This window comes from Chiloscyllium plagiosum, unplaced genomic scaffold, assembly GCF_037043375.1.
Source record: "Chiloscyllium plagiosum isolate Xiang-an unplaced genomic scaffold, Cpla_swu_hap1 HiC_scaffold_2, whole genome shotgun sequence".
Lineage (NCBI taxonomy): Eukaryota > Metazoa > Chordata > Chondrichthyes > Orectolobiformes > Hemiscylliidae > Chiloscyllium > Chiloscyllium plagiosum.
In genome coordinates this window covers 65,681,473-65,702,371 of record NW_028270140.1, presented here as the reverse complement: position 1 = coordinate 65,702,371, position 20,899 = coordinate 65,681,473, and the positions used below count along the sequence as shown (strand labels likewise).

General features: G+C 38.1%; 1 protein-coding gene across 2 annotated transcripts in view; it reads right to left on the bottom strand.

Annotated features, from left to right (window-relative positions):
- fancc (FA complementation group C) overlaps positions 1–20,899 on the bottom strand; it is a 208,020-nt gene that overhangs the window by 115,117 nt on the left and 72,004 nt on the right. For both annotated transcript variants that reach the window (XM_087997378.1, XM_087997374.1), the window contains exon 4: positions 15,687–15,781. In XM_087997378.1, the coding sequence (XP_087853504.1) occupies positions 15,687–15,781 (95 nt within the window). The remainder of the gene's footprint in view (positions 1–15,686; positions 15,782–20,899) is intronic.

Sequence of the window (20,899 nt, the reverse complement as noted above, 5' to 3'; positions counted from 1 at the left end):
CAACTATAAATAATGCTTTCATTAAAAGTTCAAAAATTTGTCAGATGAACAGTTTAACTTAAATAAATGTGTCCAAATTGTTAATTAAAAAATAAGCATCTTCAAAGGGTTAGGCAGAAACATAATTACAATTACAAGAATATGCACACAAAGAGGAATATTCATCCTGACCTTTCAGATTGTTTCAAAAAAGTAAATCATTTCAAAAATTATTATACTATCTTTAATCAAGATTTATTTGCTTACGTCTGAATCAGAAACAACACTCCCTGTAAACCTAACTGTTATTATGTAGGAAATTAGCTGGAAGCTTATTAATTAATAAATTAAAAAAAGGAAACACTCTCAAAAAAAGTCATACAGATTCAATATCCAAAATGTTGTCACCCACTGAATCGAACTGGTCTTGGATTTCAGACAAAAAAAAATATAGAATCATAGAATCCCTGCAGCGCAGATAGAGGCTATTCATCCCACTGAGTCAGCCCAACCCGCCAAAAGCATCCTACCCTATCACTGTAACCCCACATTAATCATGACTAATCGAACTAGCCTGAACAACACTGGACATTAAGGGCAATTTATCATGGTTAATCCATCTAACCTGCATATTTTTGGCATTTTAACTGCGCATCAGGCAAGCTGTTCTAGGTAAAAGTCAATAAATAAGATACATTAAATAAATTTATGAGAAACAATAATATATACATTAATTTTAGAAATTAAGTTTTATTTTTCTTTATATTTATTCTTCACTCAACTTTCGTTATAATGCGCCTTGATCTTATCTCTCTAATAGTTCTACTTTCTTGAACACAATTGAATTATTCTTCCTTTTTGCAGTGATATCTGCAGGCATATCTGCACGCCTTTTTGACATGATTGTGATGGCAAAAACAAAACTGAGTGAATCTCAATTATCACAGGTGTGCCCAGATGATAAGGGGGCCATACCAGCACTAATAGTGAGAAGTTGGGTGATTCAGATCGACCCAGGCTAGCTGTGGTCAAGAGTCGTTAAAGTCAACTAACTACCAAACTAGCAGTTAGGCAACTGTCCCCATATTTAAACAACAAATCCAAACTTCACTTAACTGAAGAAACTGAATATAATCAATAAGGTCTGATTTTGGACAGCTGGATTCTGGATGTCCTCCCTCAACATATCACCTCGACACAATTGGCAATTAACTTAACTAACTTAAAATTTGGATTATACTCACCACAATTTTCTCTCTCAACTTTCCACCAATAATCATGTTTTGCCATGTCAATTTCTTTTCTTGCTCATTATCTAAATTTTGAATAATCTTGTTGGTCTTCTCTACTCCAACTGTTCACTTTCTACATCAGAGAGACTAATTGGCAGTCTTTTACAATAATGTTGCTATTAAAACGACTCAAACAATTAATTATTAGATTTAATTTATTGTTGCAAGTTTAATGTCCAATTTATGAACAAGTTCAGCAATTTAATGAAACCCAAATTCAACGCAAAATACTATTTTCATGAAGCTAACTGAATTAGTGCAAATTTTTCAGCCAATTGAGGTCTCTTGTCAAATCTTTGTCTCAAGTTGCTACCTGTTTTGCACATTGATAATGTAGCAGGTTATTCACGGCTTATTATTTATAAACTATGAATTGCTAAGTTTTCTGTGGTTTGTACTCATTAATGTATTTAAATTCCTGGTTAGACACTCAAATTCAGTACAGTTGTAAATGTGTAGCAATTGGGGTAATTGATTAATTAATTAATGGAACAATTAACTGTGCAAGCAAATACTGCTTTATACTGGAGGGAAACAAATGTTTCAATACTGCCATCCAGTGGAGAACACTGAAAACACTTCGACGTATGCTGAAACATTAATCACACCAAAAATGAGGGTTTAAAGCTGCAACATAATAACATTGAACTGTACAACATGAACACTTTTTTTTCTATTTCTAGAGCAGCAGGAAGTAGCAAAAGCCAAGCAGGGCAAGGCTGCATTCAATCTGAGTTCAGAGCCTACCTTCAGAAACAATCAAATTGTGACATCACAGGGAAGTTGGTTCTTATCTTACCTTGATTGGAACATCTTGGTTTATGCAAGTAGAACATAAGAAAATAAGCATAAATAAGTCAATGTATTTGTTAAATATTAAAATAAATAATTAGTCATTTGGTAGTACAGTACTCTGGTATTCTATTGATAAAAGAATGTTTTCAGAAACTTTTTGTCTTGCACTAATTTCACAAGATACAAATTCAAGGAGAAAATGATATTTACATTGCGCTGATTAATTGGCAAGTAGACTCTAGTAAAGGAGTTGCTATGGTGAATGCACCCATTAATGCTGATTGACAGTTAACAGCCAGGCTTTATTTAAATGAAGCCACAAATGGCTGTAACCAATTTTCTTGAAACAGGTGCAGTGTGTTCTTTCTATTTGATTTTTACATGTGATCTCAGACAGTGATGTCCTAGTTAATGTAATATTTGTATATATTACTGAGTTGTAATAAACATTGTCAATACCACATTATCCACATCCACTTTCTTACATTGTGAAAGATAGCTTAAGCATTGTCACATCAGTTAAAGTAACCAACTGAGGCAAAACCAACATCAGGATGCACCATCTGTGGCTAACTAAAGAAGTTAAAGGTAAAATTAAACCAGAGAAAAGCATACAATTCTGCAAAGATTCATGGCAGGTCAGAAGACTAGACTAATATAAAAAGCAGCAATGAATTACAAAATTCATTAGAAATTAGAGTATGAAAGAAAGCTAAAAATGTGTTGCTGGAAAAGCGCAGCAGGTCAGGCAGCATCCAAGGAGCAGGAAGAAGGGCTCATGCCCGAAACGTTGATTCTCCTGCTCCTTAGATGCTGCCTGATCTGCTGCGCTTTTCCAGCAACACATTTTCAGCTCTGATCTCCAGCATCTGCAGTCCTCACTTTCTCCTATGAAAGAAATCTAGCCAGAAACACAAAAATAGTTGGTAAAACTTAATAATTTTTTTAAAATTGGCCCTCTATCCATTTGAGTTTTGAGGAATGAAACATTAAAAAAAACCTAGGAGACTTGACTGGATGCAGAAATTATGTTTCTCCTCGTGGAAAAAAATGAGAATAAGGAGAAAGAATTTTTTAAAAAGGATTCTTTCATTTAAGACAGAGGAATAAGAGAATCCTTTTCTTGCTCAGGTGATCATGTGTGTGTGAAAGTCTTTTCCCCATAGAATGGTGAAGGCAGAATAATTGCATATTTTTAAGTTTAGGTCATAGAATCATACAGCACAGAAACAGCTCTTCTGTACTCATCCCACTTTCCAGCACTTGGCCCACAGTCTTGAATGTTATGACATTTCAGGTATTCATCCATGTACTTTTTAATGTTTGAGAGGTTTCCTGCCTCTACTACCATCCCAGACAGTACATTCCAGATTTCCACCATCCTCTAGGGGAAAAGACTTTTCCTCAAAACCACCCTAAAGCTCCTCTTCAATCTAGAATTCTGCTCCCTCGGGATTGACGCTTCAACTGCTTCCTATCCACCCTGTCTACGCTCATCATGATCTCACTAATCTCAATTACATTCCCTTCTCAGCCTTCTCTGCACTAGAAAGAACAACCGGAGACGATACAGTCTCTCTCCATTGCTAAAAGTTTCAAACCCAGGTAACATCCTGGTAAGTCTCCTCTGCATCCCCTCCAGTACAATCACATCCTTCCTATAATGTGGTGACTAGAACTGCACACAGCATTCCAGCTGTGGCAGAACTAAAATATAACCTCCAAAATAACATCCCTGTTCTTATAGTCTGCTATGACTGATAAAGACAAAAGGTGCCATATGCTGCCATAGCCACATTATTAACCTGTCCTGCCACCTTCAGGGATCTGTGAAAATCTACCCAAGAAACCACTGTTCTTTTGAACTTCCTAGTATCCTGCCATTTATGGAGTACTCTCTTGTCTTGATAATTCTTCACACTTTTCACAGTTAAATTCCATCTGTCATAGATTTTCCAGTCTGATCAACATGACTTTAACGTCATGGGGGAAGATGAGCTCAGTTGGCTGGACAGCTGGTTTGAAATGCACAGTGGTGCCAGCAGCATGGGTTATATCCCACTCCAGCTGAGGTTACCTTGAAGAACCCTCCTTCTCAAACATCTTCCCTGCCTGAGTTGCGATGATCCTCAGGTTAAACAACAATCAGTTGTCTCTCTTTAACAAGAGAGCAGTCTATGGTCTGATAGACTAGCGCAACCTAACTTTACATTTACTATAAACATCAAGACCGTTTTCATTTCTATTAACTGGGATCCAATCTTTGTATCAGCCACAAATTGACTTATCATAGCTCCCCAAATTCTCATCTATATTGTTCATATATATCATGAATAGCAACATACATAACAGCATATGCTAGTGGACACCAGCCTCCAGTCACACCACCATCCTCTGTCTCCTGTCACACAGCCAATGCTTGATTCAATTTGCTAAGTTATTCTGGATCCCATTTGTGTTTACCTTCTTTTTCAGTATCCCACATGAGGCCTTGTCAAAAGCTTTGCTGAAATCCATATAAACTACATCAGCTGCATCACCCTCATCTATACACCTGGTCACCTCCTTGAAAAGGCATGTCCTTCTCCCTCTGACAAAACCATGCTGTCCCTGATCAAACTTTGCCTCTCTAAGTTTAGATTAATTCTGCTCTTCAGAATTTTCTTCAATTGTTTCACTACCACTGATGTGAGATTCACTGGTCTCCAATTCCCTGACTATCCCCACCACGCTTCTTAAAAAATGAAATCACATAAGCTTAGTTTTAGTAGTCCAACACCTCCCCTGCGGTCAGAACAAAATTAATAGTTGGGTTCAGAGCCCCTGTAATTCATTTCCTCATCTCCCAAATCAGTCTGTATTACTCATCCATTTGTGGATATTTTTCCACTTTAAGCCCACCGAAGTCTCCTCACTCCCTCCTCACATCTGCTCCTTTACTGCTACTAACCATTTGGGGGTCCATATTACACTGTTCCCCCAACTAATGAATCCCCTACCATTATAACTATCCCTCCCGCTTTTGTCTTCCTCCCCTCCTGCAAGCTTAATGGTCAGAAGCAATCTCATCAACTTCAAAATTGAAAATTGATTCGGGAGCAGGATCGCAGGAGATTCCTTCATGACCTGCCTGATTCTCCTTTACTGCCTAGTGATCACCCACTTCCTGTGGTATACCAGTGGACATTGGCCTGCAGTCACACAAACAGCTTTCTACCATCAACCTCTGTCCCCTGTTCAATTTTGGATCAGTTCCACAAAGTTACCCCGAATCCACACGTTTTTGCCTTCTTTAAGTCTCCTATGTGAGACCTTGCCAAAGGCTTTGTTGAAATCCATATCAACTGTACTTCATCTATACAACTGGTCCTCCTCAAAAAAAGTTAATCAAATTTGTTAGGCATTACCTCCTTCTGACAAGGCATGCTGACTATCCCTGATCAAACCTTGGCTCTCAAAGTGGAGATTCATTCTGTCAGCCTACCCAACTGTCAAGTGGATAGATGTGTCACATTTGCCATACAAGCAAAGAAAAAACACAAGTTTGTTTCCAATCTGGGCTAAAATGCCAGAATTTTTTATTAGTTTTGGGAACGTGGAACATGGAGTGGTTGAGACAAGTTGCATAGATAAATGCAAGGGGACTGTAGATAGTCAAGGGGTAGATAAATTGAAGGAAGTTCAAAGTAGGATCCTGTGAGCATAAACACTTTCAATCGACTAACTGGGCCAAATTACCCATTTCTGTGTTGCAAATTCTATGTAATTCACTGTAAATTGCAAATTTCTGCAAATCCATCTAGATTTACAATTGAGAAAGTAACCTTGATCAAAATCATAGAGTCTGAGAATAGTAAATCACAAACTCCACTCAAGAAAAGCTTGGAATGGACTCTCCTTCATTTTTGATCTTGTTAACTAACATTTAATTGAAGTATGATTGCTACATGCTAAAAAGTAAAGAAAATCTAAAGCAAAGAGGGGAGCCTTGACCCCTCGTCACGTAGTCGTAACACCAAGCAGTGGGGAACATTGTCAGAGACTAAACACAGGAGGAATTAGTTGGCTTCTGGCATGTAAGGAAACAGCCCCATGTCAGTTTTACTGAACAAACCCACATTGATTGTGGTTCAATAAGTTCCATCAATCATTGCACAAAGGTCCTTTCATAGAATTAAACACAGAGCTTCCTACTGCCTTACATACTGTATATAAAAAAGCAACTTGCTATTTTGAAACACAGTTTTGAGTCATTTAAAACATATTTGTATTCAATCAGCCTTAGCCAGTTTTTCAGAATGACTGCTGTATCAGCAACTGAGCAGCTGACTTACACGGAGAAGGGGAGCCCATAGAAAGAAAAGACAAACCAGTAAAGCTATTTTCATCACACAGAAACTCATACTGTGTAAGGGGGGATTTTATTGCTCCACCACTCATCTGTTTGGTGGCGGTTAGGGGGTGGGGCAGGTGCAATTTTTAATCAGGCAGCAGGAGAGGACAGGGACACATCCCACCCCTGCCGGGAAATTTGTCAATGCATCTGAGAGAGAGTTAGATATTAAACAATTGGAGTATGTTAATCTACCTCTCCTGATGATGACATGCAAGTATCCTGTGCACTGAAATTAATCTCAGAAGTCAGAAACTTCCCATCACACTGACTATTCTAAACAGTCAGCACACCCAAATGGACATGCTCCGTCAGCCCAAGACAAGTAATTATCTATTATTTGTATTAAAATTTTGGTTATCCATTAAGCATGTCTACTAATTCACTAATCTCTGCACTGGTATTTAGATGGTTACTAAAAAGCTTTAGTTGGGGCTTTTAGTGCAATTTTTACACTGATTGAGTCTGTCTACATATGGGACTTGGGGCAGTCTTAGGCATCTTGCAATGGTTTGTGTCGGTTTTACGTGAAAAGTCCAAGGGAAGCTGCCAGTGGCACGAAAGTGCTGAGGTGGGAAAGTGATTGGCATGGCAGGGATATGGATTATCCAAAGATAGGTGTGACAGAGCTGGTCATCGAGATGATGAGCTGAAAGTGGTTGCAGGTCACTACACATCTGTGCGCCTGATGGCACTCATGTCTTTTTGTTGAGAAAAAATACTGCCCTCTCCTGTATTCTATGGAGAATACCCACCCCATATTCCATTGTTTTTACATTGCACACTATTTCTTCAGGAAATTGTGCCATTTTCAGATTTTGTTTATTCTTCTAACCCCATGGAAGTTTTACATGGAAATTGGAGAACATCAAGAGCTTGGCGCAAACATGAAGGCTCAATAACAGAAATCCTTAAGTGATCAGAGCCTCAGCCAGAGTACCAAAAGAGTTCAATAGCTATTGTACAAAACTGCCTGCCAACATCATTCTTCCAATCATTGTAGATGCAAAAAGTGACAAATAGGATAGAAACAGGAAGGCTGATAGTGAGCTGAAGAGTAGGGAGCCAAACGTTCAAAAAACAGCTGCTGGAAGTAAATTGCTTCTCTATTTCCAGCAGGCACCAACAGGGCAGGGAAAGCAAAGGAGTCAAATAGAGGGGGAAAAGTGCCCAAGAATTTATTAAAAATTAAGACCTGATTAAAAGGCAAGAAACTACGAAGCCTATAGAAGTTGACTCATATGGACAGTAACAAAAATTTTTAAATATTTTGATCCTAAAGGAAAAATGAGCTAAAAAGAAACTGACAAACCTAAACAGACAAAACCTTTTGATGATCTAAATCATTATGAGTATTTTGTAATTAAATGTAATCATTTTTAACAGTGTCCAGACAGTGTGATGGAAGAACTATACCACAATCCTTATTTAATTATATTTTGCTTGTTCATCAAACCTTCAACATACATGATGAAAAAAACACAAGTTTAAAATTTATAGCCCTCTACCACAAAATGTCTTGCAGTCAAGTAATAACTTGTTTTTATGTGGTGTCATATCCTGCCATCCTTCTGCATCTTAAAGAATGAATGTCCAGAGCTCATTTACAAACATGAGGTCATTTCCTAAAGTGGGTCTGCCATTTTTTTTCTTTGTTCCATGTCATGTTATATGTCAGGTTTACTCTCTCCTTTTGATTTGTAAATTACAATTTTTCTGGAAATGGTCACAAACAGCAGCCTCGAGGCCTTCACTTTATAAGCTACATTGTTTAAAAAATGACCAATGTTTTCTCCAAATGTATCGTTACTATCGTTTCATATGCAAAAAAAATTTAAACGTAACTGAATTACTGAAGTGGTAATGACAGGGTCAAACTAACAAACCAGTCGACAGTAGCAAACGTATGACAAGGAACAGTAAAGCTTCAAGGAAAAGTACTTAAACTATAATCATTTATAAAGGAGATTTCATTTGTAAAGGAGATTCACAAAGTTTGACCTTCAGCACAGTAAACAAGTCTTCAATTGCTGCACTACAAGTGTGTACTTACCGAGTTTGACAGAAGTAGGTTACATTTGGAACTAGACAGTATATCTTGGTGATATATATTTTCCACAGATGTTAGTTATCCTTTCGTAGCAGGAGCATATCATAAACTAACCAGCTGGTTTCCTACTGGATTAAGTATTTCTACACATTCTAACAAATTAAAACTGATTTAAACACTATTTTTGGAAAATAACCACCATATCTACTGTGGGAGATATTTCTGAAGAAGGGTTACTGGAAGTTGAGTCTACTTTCTCTCCACAGATGCTACCAGACCTGCTGAGTGTCTCCAGTTATTTCTATTTTTAAGGCAAATACTTTGTTATCTGGTCCCATAAAATGGTTTTGACTCATTCTAATTCCAGACATTTATATTTACTCAATTCTCCACCTTCTTTTTATTTTCTCTTCCTATATTGCATAAGCTCTATTTGCAAGAAACTTATTTTTCCAAAAAATATACTTTATTCATAAAAATCATCTAAAAGCTTCTAAATCAGCTCTAATCAGACTTTGCAGAGAAAAAAAAGTCAGAGCTGTGTGCAGTTGCAAAGCCACAGACATTTTCTCTGATGCAACATCATCTGGACTCAAAACTTTAGCTTGCTCTCTCTCCATGGATGCTATCTGACCTGCTGTGATCTTCAGCATTTGGTGTTCTCAGTACAGATTCCAGTATCTGCAGTAATTCGTTCCTACAAGGCATTTTCTACTTATGCACGAAATTGTTTATACTCATTTTGAGGCAACAAGATGGTCTGACAACTAAAAGGACCCTTGTTGACTTTGGTAGAAAGACCTTAGAAGGTGGTCTTTCCTCAATGCGCCTTGACAGCAGCTGCCCCAAACTTTCGTATATCCCTCAGCACATAGTCCTGCCAGCTGCAACACTTCACACTGGAAGATCAACAAGTTTCAGGCAGACCAAAGAGCATCTTTCACCAAGTTGATGGAACTTTGGGCACAGTCGATGCTTGTCTGGGTGTGTGTCCAGGGCAACAGACCATAGAACAGAGTCGTGAATCACAGGACTGCTCTGGACAAACCTCAACAAAAAGAAACACTGCATCTCTCTGCAGACCTTTTGGAACGTGCCTTTCGCAAAAAAGGAGACGTATGACAGTCTCTTCACCAGCACAACCACTTTCAGGGCAGAGTGCAATGGTACACAGAGACCAGGTATGCATGAAAGAGCTGATGGGCAGTGTTCTCCTCACCAGCTAAGCTATGTCTTGGTACTTGTTGTAAAGTTCCAGTGAGGAGGCATTCTGTCAGATGACTCTGACAGTCTGCTCAGGGAAACTCTCAACAGGATCCATCCTCCACTTTTCTCACAAGGTGTCAAGGATATTATGTATTGATCACTACTTGATGGACTTATGGTCAAAGTCATGCGGTGCAAGTTATTCTATTCCACAAAGGATGGGTGACACAGAACGGGACTACTTGGAGTGTCACAGCAACACAGGATACTTTACACCCGATGACTGGGTTTTTAACTTGCAATGGAAAGGGAGTGGTGCTCCTATCAGCATGGTTTCTGCCTCACCTTGGCGATACACTCATCCAAAGTTTGGCAAATATACCAGCCCCTCCAAACAATATTCCTCGCACCTTCAAATAATCTGTCCTGATGGTGACGGGAATAAAGGATTGGTTAGCCCAGTTTCCAAAGAATAGGGCCTGTTTTAATCTCAATTTACCTCGGTTCCTTACACCAATTTGAACTAGTTACAGATGCTTAAGAGTCTGTACACTGACAGCAAATTTGAGCAGGAATGGCAACGTCATCCATGTACAGGGGGGCTTTGATTTGCAGGCCTCTGCTGACTAGAATAGTCCATCCACTCAGGCTCGCATCTTTCTTGGACAAAAGGTCCTATGCAACACACAAACAAAGCAGCAGAGAGAGGGCATCCCTTCCTGACTCTAGATCGGATTGGGAAACTTTCTAATCCTCGTCATTGGTTGAGACAGCCCTGTCTGCACGACCAAAGATAGTTGATCTGTATCTGATTATCACTGAGGGATGAAAGCTAACTCCAAACCTAGATCTTATCAGACCAACAGTCTTTTGCTTATAACAAAAGAAGATAGATAAGGAAAGAAGAATCACAAATGAGGCTGGTGCCCACAGTTAAAGGTGCTTGAGCTCTAAATTGCTCACCAAGCAATTGGGAACTGGTTAGAGTCATCAGAAAATATGACTCGTAAATTGATTTGGAAGTTTGCTTAATGATTTGTCTTAAAGTTTCTCAATTTCAAAAAATATAGTCAGTAGAAGGACTTTAATTATGCTTGAAGTGACACCTGGTTGCTTCATTTTGTCAAAAGATGCCACAAGGATCGGTGCTGGGTCCTCTACTTTTTGGCATTTACATAAAATGATTTGGATGCAAGCATAAGAGGTACAGTTAGTAAGTTTGCAGACGACACCAAAATTGGAGGTGTAGCGGACAGCGAAGAGGATGGAGTTTAATTCAGATAAATGCAAGGTGCTGCATTTTGGGAAAGCAAATCTTAGCAGGACTTATACACTTAATGGTAAGGTCCTAGGGAGTGTTGCTGAACAAAGAGACCTTGGAGTGCAGGTTCATAGCTCCTTGAAAGTGGAGTCGCAGGTAGATAGGATAGTGAAGAAGGCATTTGGTATGCTTTCCTTTGTTGGTCAGAGTATTGAGTACAGGAGTTGGAAGGTCATGTTGCAGCTGTACAGGACATTGGTTAGGCCACTGTTGGAATATTGCGTGCAATTCTGGTCTCCTTCCTATGGGAAAGATGTGAAACTTGAAAGGGTTCAGAAAAGATTTACAAGGATGTTGCCAGGGTTGGAGGGTTTGAGCTAAAGGGAGAGGCTGAACAGGCTAGGGCTGTTTTCCCTGGAGCGCAGAGGCTGAGAGATGACCTTATAGAGGTTTACAAAATTATGAGGGGCATGAATAGAGTAAATAGGCAAAGTCTCCCTGGGGTAGGGGAGTCCAGAACTAGAGGGCATAGGTTTAGGGTGAGAGTGGAAAGATTTAAAGAGACCTAAGGGGCAACTTTTTCACGCAGAGGGTGGTACGTGTATGGAATGAGCTTCCAGAGGAAGTGGTGGTGGCTGATACAATTGCAACATTTAAGGGGCATTGGATGGGTATATGAATAGGAAGGGTTTGGAGGGATATGGGCCGGGTGCTGGCAGGTGGGACCAGATTGGGTTGGGATATCTGGTCGGCATGGACAGGTTGGACCGAAGGGTCTATTTCCATGCTGTACATCTCTATGATTGTATAACTCTAGATATAAAGGAAATCAAAACTTTGCTAAGACAATGAAATAACTCTTTATTTCATTTTTCTTTAAGTTAGCAGTCTCTTTGTGAAATATTTAAGCGAATCAACATATGTAACAAAGTCACTAGCACTTCGCTGTGCCAGACACATTTCTCAGTTATCTGTATAGGTGTCAGTCAATTATTTTTCATAGTCTAATTACATTGTCAGATTGAGTGGAAGCATTACATTTAAGACAGGGTTTTAAACATCAAACATTGCACAACAGGGAACAGATATGAATTCAAGTTGTGTGAAGTTTAGATTAGATTAGATTACATTACATTACATTAATGTGGAAACAGGCCCTTCGGCCCAACAAGTCCACACCGACCTGCCGAAGCGCAACCCACCCAAACCCCTACATTTACCCCTTACCTCACACTACGGGAAATTTAGCATGGCCAATTCACCTAACCTGCACATCTTTGGACTGTGGGAGGAAACCGGAGCACCCGGAGGAAACCCACGCAGACACTGGGAGAACGTGCAAACTCCGCACAGTTTTATGCATTAACATTTTATCAGTATGTATTATTGCAAGCAATATATAACAGGTTAATAACCTCGCTGAGCAGCACACTAAACTTTTAAAATTATTACGTAAAGCACCACAAATTCAAAATGAAATTGTAAGCTTGTCACAAAGAGGGATTTTCTATCAACATCAAATTTAATTTATAGTTATCACCAGATCCAAAACTTGTTAGCTGAGAAAAGCATTATTTCTAAATATATTTGAATAAAAGAAAATAATTGTTAACACAAAGAAGTAATATAGCATACAAAAGGTTTCACAATCTCTGTTGTTCATTTGCAATCTCGAGCTATCATATGTTTGTTCAACTCAAAAGTAATAAAGTATCAAATGATACCATTCACATCCGCACTGCAGTATATCCACTGTTACATGAGAAACAGATTAGTCAGATTACTTTGAAATTTATATAGACATATGACCACCCACTAATGAGAAGCTGGTGATTAAAGAGAATCTGAACACTAATATTTACCAGTAGTAGTCTCCAATCTGCAATATAATTACAGTATTAACTATCTCCTCATAGTCTGGTCTGTATGTTGTGGCTAATGGCAACTATATCAGCATCAAATTCACCCAACAACCCAAGAACGTTACATACTTCAAAAATCCTGTTATGCATTGCAATAGTTACCACATAAGTGATCAGCAAGAGCATTTCTCTGTACCACCAAGAGCTCATTTCTTAAAACAGTGTATTTAGATGTGGAAACCCATGACCCAGCAGGAACAGAAATCGAGGAAAAACATTCTCTGCTGGGAATCTGAAAGTTAAAATAATACCCAACAAAGTTTTGATGCAACAGCATATTAAAGATTGGTTCCACAAATTTAATGACAGCAAGGTGAATAAATAAATTACCATTTTAAAAAATCTATTTTTTTTTAATTAAGATGATTACAAGTCATTACCAAGGTCTATCGTACTTAATTGGATTTTGTATTTCATTACTTCATAAATTACAAATGCTGTTTTAACTGCACAAAATTAAAAGGTTTTAAGTTGCAATAACATACGTGGAAGATCTTTTTTAAAATTAACTTCAAGTGGCAAGATTAGTAAAACACAAGCTATTCCTCCATGCCTAGAACAATCAACTAACATACAAAGAAACCAACAGAAAGATAAAAGTAGGGTCAAGAATATAAGGCAAATCTTATCATCAGGAAACAACCCAAACTTCACCTGCGAAAATTCAGAATTGAGGTCCTATCCTTTACCTACAATGAAGACCACACACGAGAACATCAATACTTTAAAGGAAATTATTCCATACAGATTTGAAACATCTGATTTATAACTTAAGTTAACAGGTCGTTCTGGTTAATAAATTACAAGTTTATTTAATAAAAATTCAGTCTAACAATGCCATTACTACTCTAAGGTTAGCAAGTGACAATGAGAATAAACAGATGCCTTTATTAATATCAGAATGTTCGCTGTTGCTCCACAAGTCTCAGTTCACTATTTTTTAACCAAAAGCCCCCTTCTTCAATTTTATTTGAAGTTGGGGTATGGGATACAGAATCCAAATTCCACCCTATAATCAAATGTTACATATTTGTTATATATTTATGTTTACACATGTTGCATATTACATTTAGAACATAATCTCACCAATCTATGAATGTAGTACGTTTGCATCTATTACATTATAAACTTTAGGTTAATGTCGCTCAAAGCGACCTTTGAACGATTTTACTGAATACCTAAGTTTGGTCAAAATTTTATAGTAAACATTATGAAGACTATTAGCATTTACATTTATTTACAAGTGTAAATCACACAAAAACTTCCAGCAATCTCGCATACAAACATTCAGTTAAACTCAGAATCATGGGGTTATTGTCCAAGTTTCCCTATTCCTGCAGAGGATCTGTTGTATGGCATGTGGTTGAGAAACTCTGCATTCAAATATATGACGTGCAGGTGCCAGTGTTGGACTTGGATGGACAAAGTTAAAAATCACACAACACCAGGTTATAGTCCAACAGGTTTATTTGGAAGCACTAGCTTTCGGAGCACTGCTCCTTCATCAGGTGGCTGTGCAGCAGGGTCATAAGACACAGAATTTATAGCAAGAGATCTCAGTGTTATGCAATTGAAGTGATATATTGAAGAAAAGTAGATTGCTATTCAGTAAATCTAGCAAAAACACCAATCTAAGTTTGTTCAATATATTATTCAGTAATATATTTCAGAGGCTGAAATCAAACCCAGGTCCCTCGTGCTGTGAGGCAGCAGTGCTAACCACTGAGTCACCATGCCACCCTAAAGTAACTATTTTGATTGGCTAAGTAGATATAGTTACATGCTCTGTTTATACAAGTCCTAGATCCCAAATGGGAGAGTTGTGCTGAAATGGCTTTCTCATCACAGTAAGTTCAAAGACTAACGTTCATAGAAAGTCTGTCAGCAAAGATAATTGTATAGGATAGCTTGATTTATTCACCGGTATTCACAAAGTTCTGTCCATTAGGTTCAAAGTGCAATGCTGTCAATTACAAAGTATTTTTTAAATAACATCAAATTTATAATTTAAAGTAATAATACAAAATTATATAAAATTAACACATATGAACTAAAATGTTCTGTTTAATTCAAAACAAACAAAAGCCTGTTAAATGAGTTAATTGAAGAATTTATTAATAGTCATATGTAACTTATTTTTAATGATAATAGTATAAATCTATAAGCATGCTTGTTTGGATAGAAATGATCTGTTGTACCAAACCCCAGGCATGTTTTAGTGAACTTCCACAATGAGGCAGCCACCTGCAACATCACTGACAACCAGGTCAATGAAGTCACAGTAGTAGTTAGACTGTTGTCTTACAAGTTAGTACTAATGCTTGCAAAGTTCAATGTAACATCTTAAAATCAAATAGGAACAGCCTGTGGGACCTTATAAAATAAGCAGGAAGAGAAAAACTTCCAACCATTTTGCAAAGGTTTATTACATATTTTATTCTGTCTATTATGATAAATATAAAAATGACTTGTTATATTTGTAGAATGAGTTCTATTATGGTTTCTAAATCTCTACAGGAAACAGCTCACTTTTGCAAAGAGAGGAATGGATTGCAAATGTGCATAGTAATTAAATCCTTAAGGTGTATTTTAAAATTCCAGGTATAGTTCCCCAATCGCTTATTATTATTTTCAGTCAAAACCTTGGAAATTGTCATTCCATTCAAATCACCGCTGATCTGACGTTATAGTGCAAATGCGACAGAATCCCTACAAAAATTACTGGTGGAGTTTTAAACATATTTCCAATCACAATCCTTCACAAGCTCAAAGAGACAGATAATCTTACCTGTATCCACTCATTGGCCTTCAGTTCCACAGCATTCTCAGGTTCTGCACTGTATAAACACCACAGACACTGTAATAGGTACTGTTGGCTGTCCTCTGTATTAACAAACAGTAGTAAGGTTCTCAGTACCAATATCACTATATTTGTAAGTAACTACAGCAAAGCGTATCAGAGCACTAGAGTTTTATGGTAGGTTGGCAGTCTCTTAGGGTTTATTTGAACAATATGAATTAGAATATTTTAACATAAATCATGACCATATTCAGAAATTTTGGTTTCCTGGAACAGTTGCATATTTGTTACAGTGAAAACAACTAGATTATAGGTTTATTATTTACATTTCAACTCAGATTAACTAAATACTGGCTAAATCAAAATCTTAATTGTAATTACCTAAAAATTATATCTATTTTTATTAACAGATGTACGACTCAGTAATAACAACATCCACATCAATTGTACGATTAAAATCTGAACAATGAACAGATTCTTAAACAGCCCACTTTGGTTGTCTATTCACATGAAAATGGCTATCCGAATCACTTTCAGCACTAACAGATTACAAGTATGAACTATTCCAATACAGGCTGCAGCAAGAGAAACACAAACAGAAATTGTTGGAGAAATTCAGCAGATCTGGCAGCATCTGTGAAGAGAAAGCAGAGTTAACATTTTGTTGACCTTTCTTCAGAACTTTGAAGTTTCTCAGCTTTTTCTCTACAAATGCTGCCAGACCTGCTCGGTTTCTACAGCAATTTATGATTTTGTTTGGATTTCCAGCATCTTCAGTTATTTGGGTTTTTTTTTACAGAAAGAGAATTCTGAGTAGACAGCATTAGATCCATTTAGCCCAATATCAATGAGGTGAGCTAAAAAGCCCTGATGACAGAATGGTCAACAGATGTTACTCAGCTAGATTAATGTAGAATGTTTCAAATCAGTTGAGTAGGTATGACAAATACATCTAAATTCTGATTCAAAAGCAAATCACAACAAGCAATTGAACCCTGAATTAAAAACAGAAAACACTGGAAATACTCAGCCGATCTGGCAGCAACTATAAGAAATAGAATTAATATTTTGGGAAATTGACCTCTGAACAGAACTGGGGCAAGTTAGAGACTTAATAGTTTTAAGTAGGTGATAATGGGACTGGAGGGCGGAAGGCAGGAAAGATTTAATAACAAGAGAATTTGTGGTTCAAGGACAAAGAGTGCTAATGGAACAAGTAAGGAAACACAATGTCTATATGAAGAAAGTGTGAATGGGAATATTATGAACAGCTGTCGTCTAAAATCTAAAAGAGAGAGAGAGAAAAATCAAAAAAATAAAAGCACTAAAGAGAAAGGAATTGAAGGAGGACAGAGATTACAATCTAAAAGGAGTGAACATAACTGTGAGCCTGGAATATACGAATGACGTTCAGTTCTTTGAACTCACATCGAGCTTCATTCGAAGACTGGAAAAGGTACAGGACAGAGAGCTCAGAATGAAAGCAAGGTGGAGAATTAAAGTTGGGATCTCTTACAACAGCTATCCAGGGCTGAAGTGAGACCATATCTGAGTGTTGTGTGCCGTTTTCATTCCCCTACAAGAAAGGAATGAAACAAACAAGAATGCTGGAGAAACTCTGCAGGTCAGCAGCACCTGTAGAAAGAGAAATAGAATAAACATTTCAAGGCCAGCATGATCTTCTTCAGAACTGTAAGGACTTAGAAAATGTTTCTTCTTATTATACACTTTTGACATAGGAGGACATCCAGAGGCAAAAGACAATGCAGTTGTTAATAGTGGGAAAAGAGGAAAAAATGTAAAATGGATGTAAGTTAAGATGTGAAAGGGTTGTCACTACTAAGGTCAAAATAAACAAGACACAGCTCTTGCAGAAGTAAGGTAAAGAGAAAGAGACAAAAAGAAAGAGAGGGAGAGAGAGAGAGGGAGAGAGCGCGAGAGGAGAGAGAGAATGTAAGAATAATGGAGAACATAACAGTCTGCATTCTCCCCAACACTAGCGAGAACAAAAACAGTCTCTGTGATCGCTTTGTAGATCATTTCCACTGTGCTTGTAAGAATGACCCTGACCTTCAGTTGCTAGTCATTTCAGTAAATCACCTTGTTCTCAGACTTAACATTTGTCCTGGACCTGCTACCTGGACCAAAGCTCAATGCAGACTGGAGGTCGACCACCTCATTTTCTGCTTAGGCACTTGACAGCTTCTTCGGCTCAATATTGAATTGAGTTCCACAACTTAACATCATTTTTCTTACATCTCACTCCCCCCTCCCCACACTGTTTCTTGATTTGTTTGGGTTTTATTGACTTTGCTGTCAGCAAGCGAATCCTTTTTCTCCTTTCACAGCTAACATTTAGACACATTTTATATTTCTATCCCTCCTTGCCCACCATTCTCATTGCCCAGCAGTATCTTTGTATTTTACTCTGACTGCTTCATTCACTCCCATCCCACTCCATCTACAACTTTAAAAACCTATAGAGTTTCTCCGCCTCATTTTATTTTCACAAAAGAAAGATTCAACCTTGTTCCCTGTTATATCCTTTAGAGAAACTCAATCCCAGTGATGTCACTCTTATTTTAGCTCTTTCATTTCTTACTTAACTGCCTCTTTTCTGTTGTGATGACCTGACTTCCCTTCCAGTTCTGATGGCCTAGAAATTTATTTCTGGTTCTGATAGTCTAAACATCTATTCAGTACTGACAGCTTAGAACCTTCTACAAACTCTCACAACAATCTGGAGATTCTGAAAAATAACCTGCCTCTGAAGTCCAGACTCTTCTAATCTGAAACCCAACTTTGAATGGAAACCCACTGGTGGTTGCTGGTTTGTTTTCCCTGTACACCACAAAGGTGCAACTTTGTAAATACTTCATCAATTTATGTCACAAGTATCTTGCTATACATATAATTTCAGCCATATGCCTTCTTGGAAATGATATCATTGAGCCATACAGCATAGAAACAGGCCCTTTGGCCCACCAGGTCTCTAAGGTAAAAACAATGACTGCAGATGCTGGAAACCAGATTCTGGATTAGTGGTGCTGGAAGAGCACAGCAGTTCAGGCAGCATCCAAGGAGCAGCGAAATCGACGTTTCGGGCAAAAGCCCTTCATCAGGAATAAAGGCTTTATTCCTGATGAAGGGCTTTTGCCCGAAACATCGATTTCGCTGCTCCTTGGATGCTGCCTGAACTGCTGTGCTCTTCTAGCACCACTAATCCAGAATCCACCAGGTCTCTGTCAACCAACCAACACCAAACTACACTAAGTTCTATTTACTTGCAATTGGTCCATAGCCTATGCTCTGACATGTTAAGTACTCATTCAGATGCTTTTTAAAATGTTGCTAGAGTACTTGTCTCCATTATCCTCTCAGGCAGCATGTTCCATATTTCTAATTCTCTGGATGGAAAAGTTTTTTTTCTCAGATTTCTTCTAAACCATTAATTCTTCACCTTAAACTTATGCCCTTTGGTCTTAGATATGTCTGCCATGGGGAAAGATTCTCACAATCTACTCAGTCTATACCTCACATAAATTTGTGTAATTCATTCACAGACCCCCTGTCTCTGTTCCAAGGAAAACAAGCTCAGCCAATACAGTCCATCCTCACAACTGACACTTTTCATTCCAGGAATCATCCTAATGAATCTCCTCTGCATCCTTTCCAGGACAATCACATCTTTGCAATAGTATGATGATCAGAACAGCACACAGTATTCTGTCTGTAGCCTAACCAATGTTTTATAAAGTTGTAACAAGACTTTCTTGCTCCTATGGTCTAAACCCCACCCCCACCAGGCTTCTTCACCACCCCATCTATACTGACACCTTCAGGGATTTATGTATTTAATTCACTCTTTCAAACGTCTTTCTGACCACTTTATTTTAAAAAATTGTGTGCCTTCACAGAACTGAAACCATAGATCTATCTGTGCTCCACTTTAAAATCTACATTCGCAAATGTTAATTTATTATTGATCTTGTTTACACAGTATTGAGGTGACCACATGAGGAGAAGCAATATTCTGAAGTAAAAGTTGTCCAGATAAATCACTGTTTCACCTGGAAGGAAGTATGTATGGCATTGGACAGTGAGAAGAGAGCAGGAAAAAGGGCCTATATGTCATATCCTGTGCTTGAATGGTGGGATGCCATAGCAAGGGGAGAAGTTTTGGATATGACTGAGGAATGTATTTTTACAACACAAATAGAAAGCCAAACCAAATCAGCCTCATTATTACTGGAGTCATACCACAGTGACCTTCAAAATTGCTTAATTGTTTCTAACGAGACTTGACAAAAAACAGATCTTGGACACCAAGTTTATGACTAACAAAAATTAACAATATACCATTGATAATCTGGCAAAAGAAAAGGGACTGTGATATGCAAACTGTCTAATCATGTGTTTATCAGCTCATTGACGTTTAAGCTGTTTTTCATGTTCTGGGTAATGCTGGATATTCTAGCTGTCTCTATTTAAGAAGAATAGGGTGGCACGATGGCTCAGTGGTTAGCACTGCTGCCTCACAGCACCAGGAACCTAGGTTCAATTCCAACCTCATGCAACTGCGTGGAGTTTGCATATTCTCCCCAGGCCTGCATAGGTTTTCTCCTGGTGTTCCGGTTTCCTCCCATAGTCCAAAGATGTACAGGTTAGGTGGATTGGCAATGGGAAATGCAGGACTCCAAGATTGGGATGCTCTTTGGAGGTCGATGCAGACTTAATGGGCTGAATGCCAGCTTACACACTGTAGGGGTTCTATGGGAGTCAAAAATCTCAGAATTACATAACAATTAGTCTGACTTCAACTTTAGGAATGTTGCTTCAAAATATAGGGCAAGATTTTGTGTTTTGAATTGGGTCCTGGATATTGTGGTCAAATACTGGTCCCAACAGTGTCGTGTGTTAGTTGCAGTCACCCAATATTAATTCTGGCCTTGTATATCCATTAGTAACCAGTGAGTGCACTCATCATCCAATTAAGGAGGCCAAGTGGGCACTGTAAGGAGGAACTCCAAAAGAAGCCATTCCTACACACATGGAGCTGCAACTGGGGGCACCTCCCTACATATTTTAAAGATTAGAACTAAACCTTAGCTATAGAAGATAGTACCATAGAACAGAACATAATATAATTCAGTAAAGTGTATACAAGACTGAAGAAATTGCATTTGAAATTTTCCCCCATC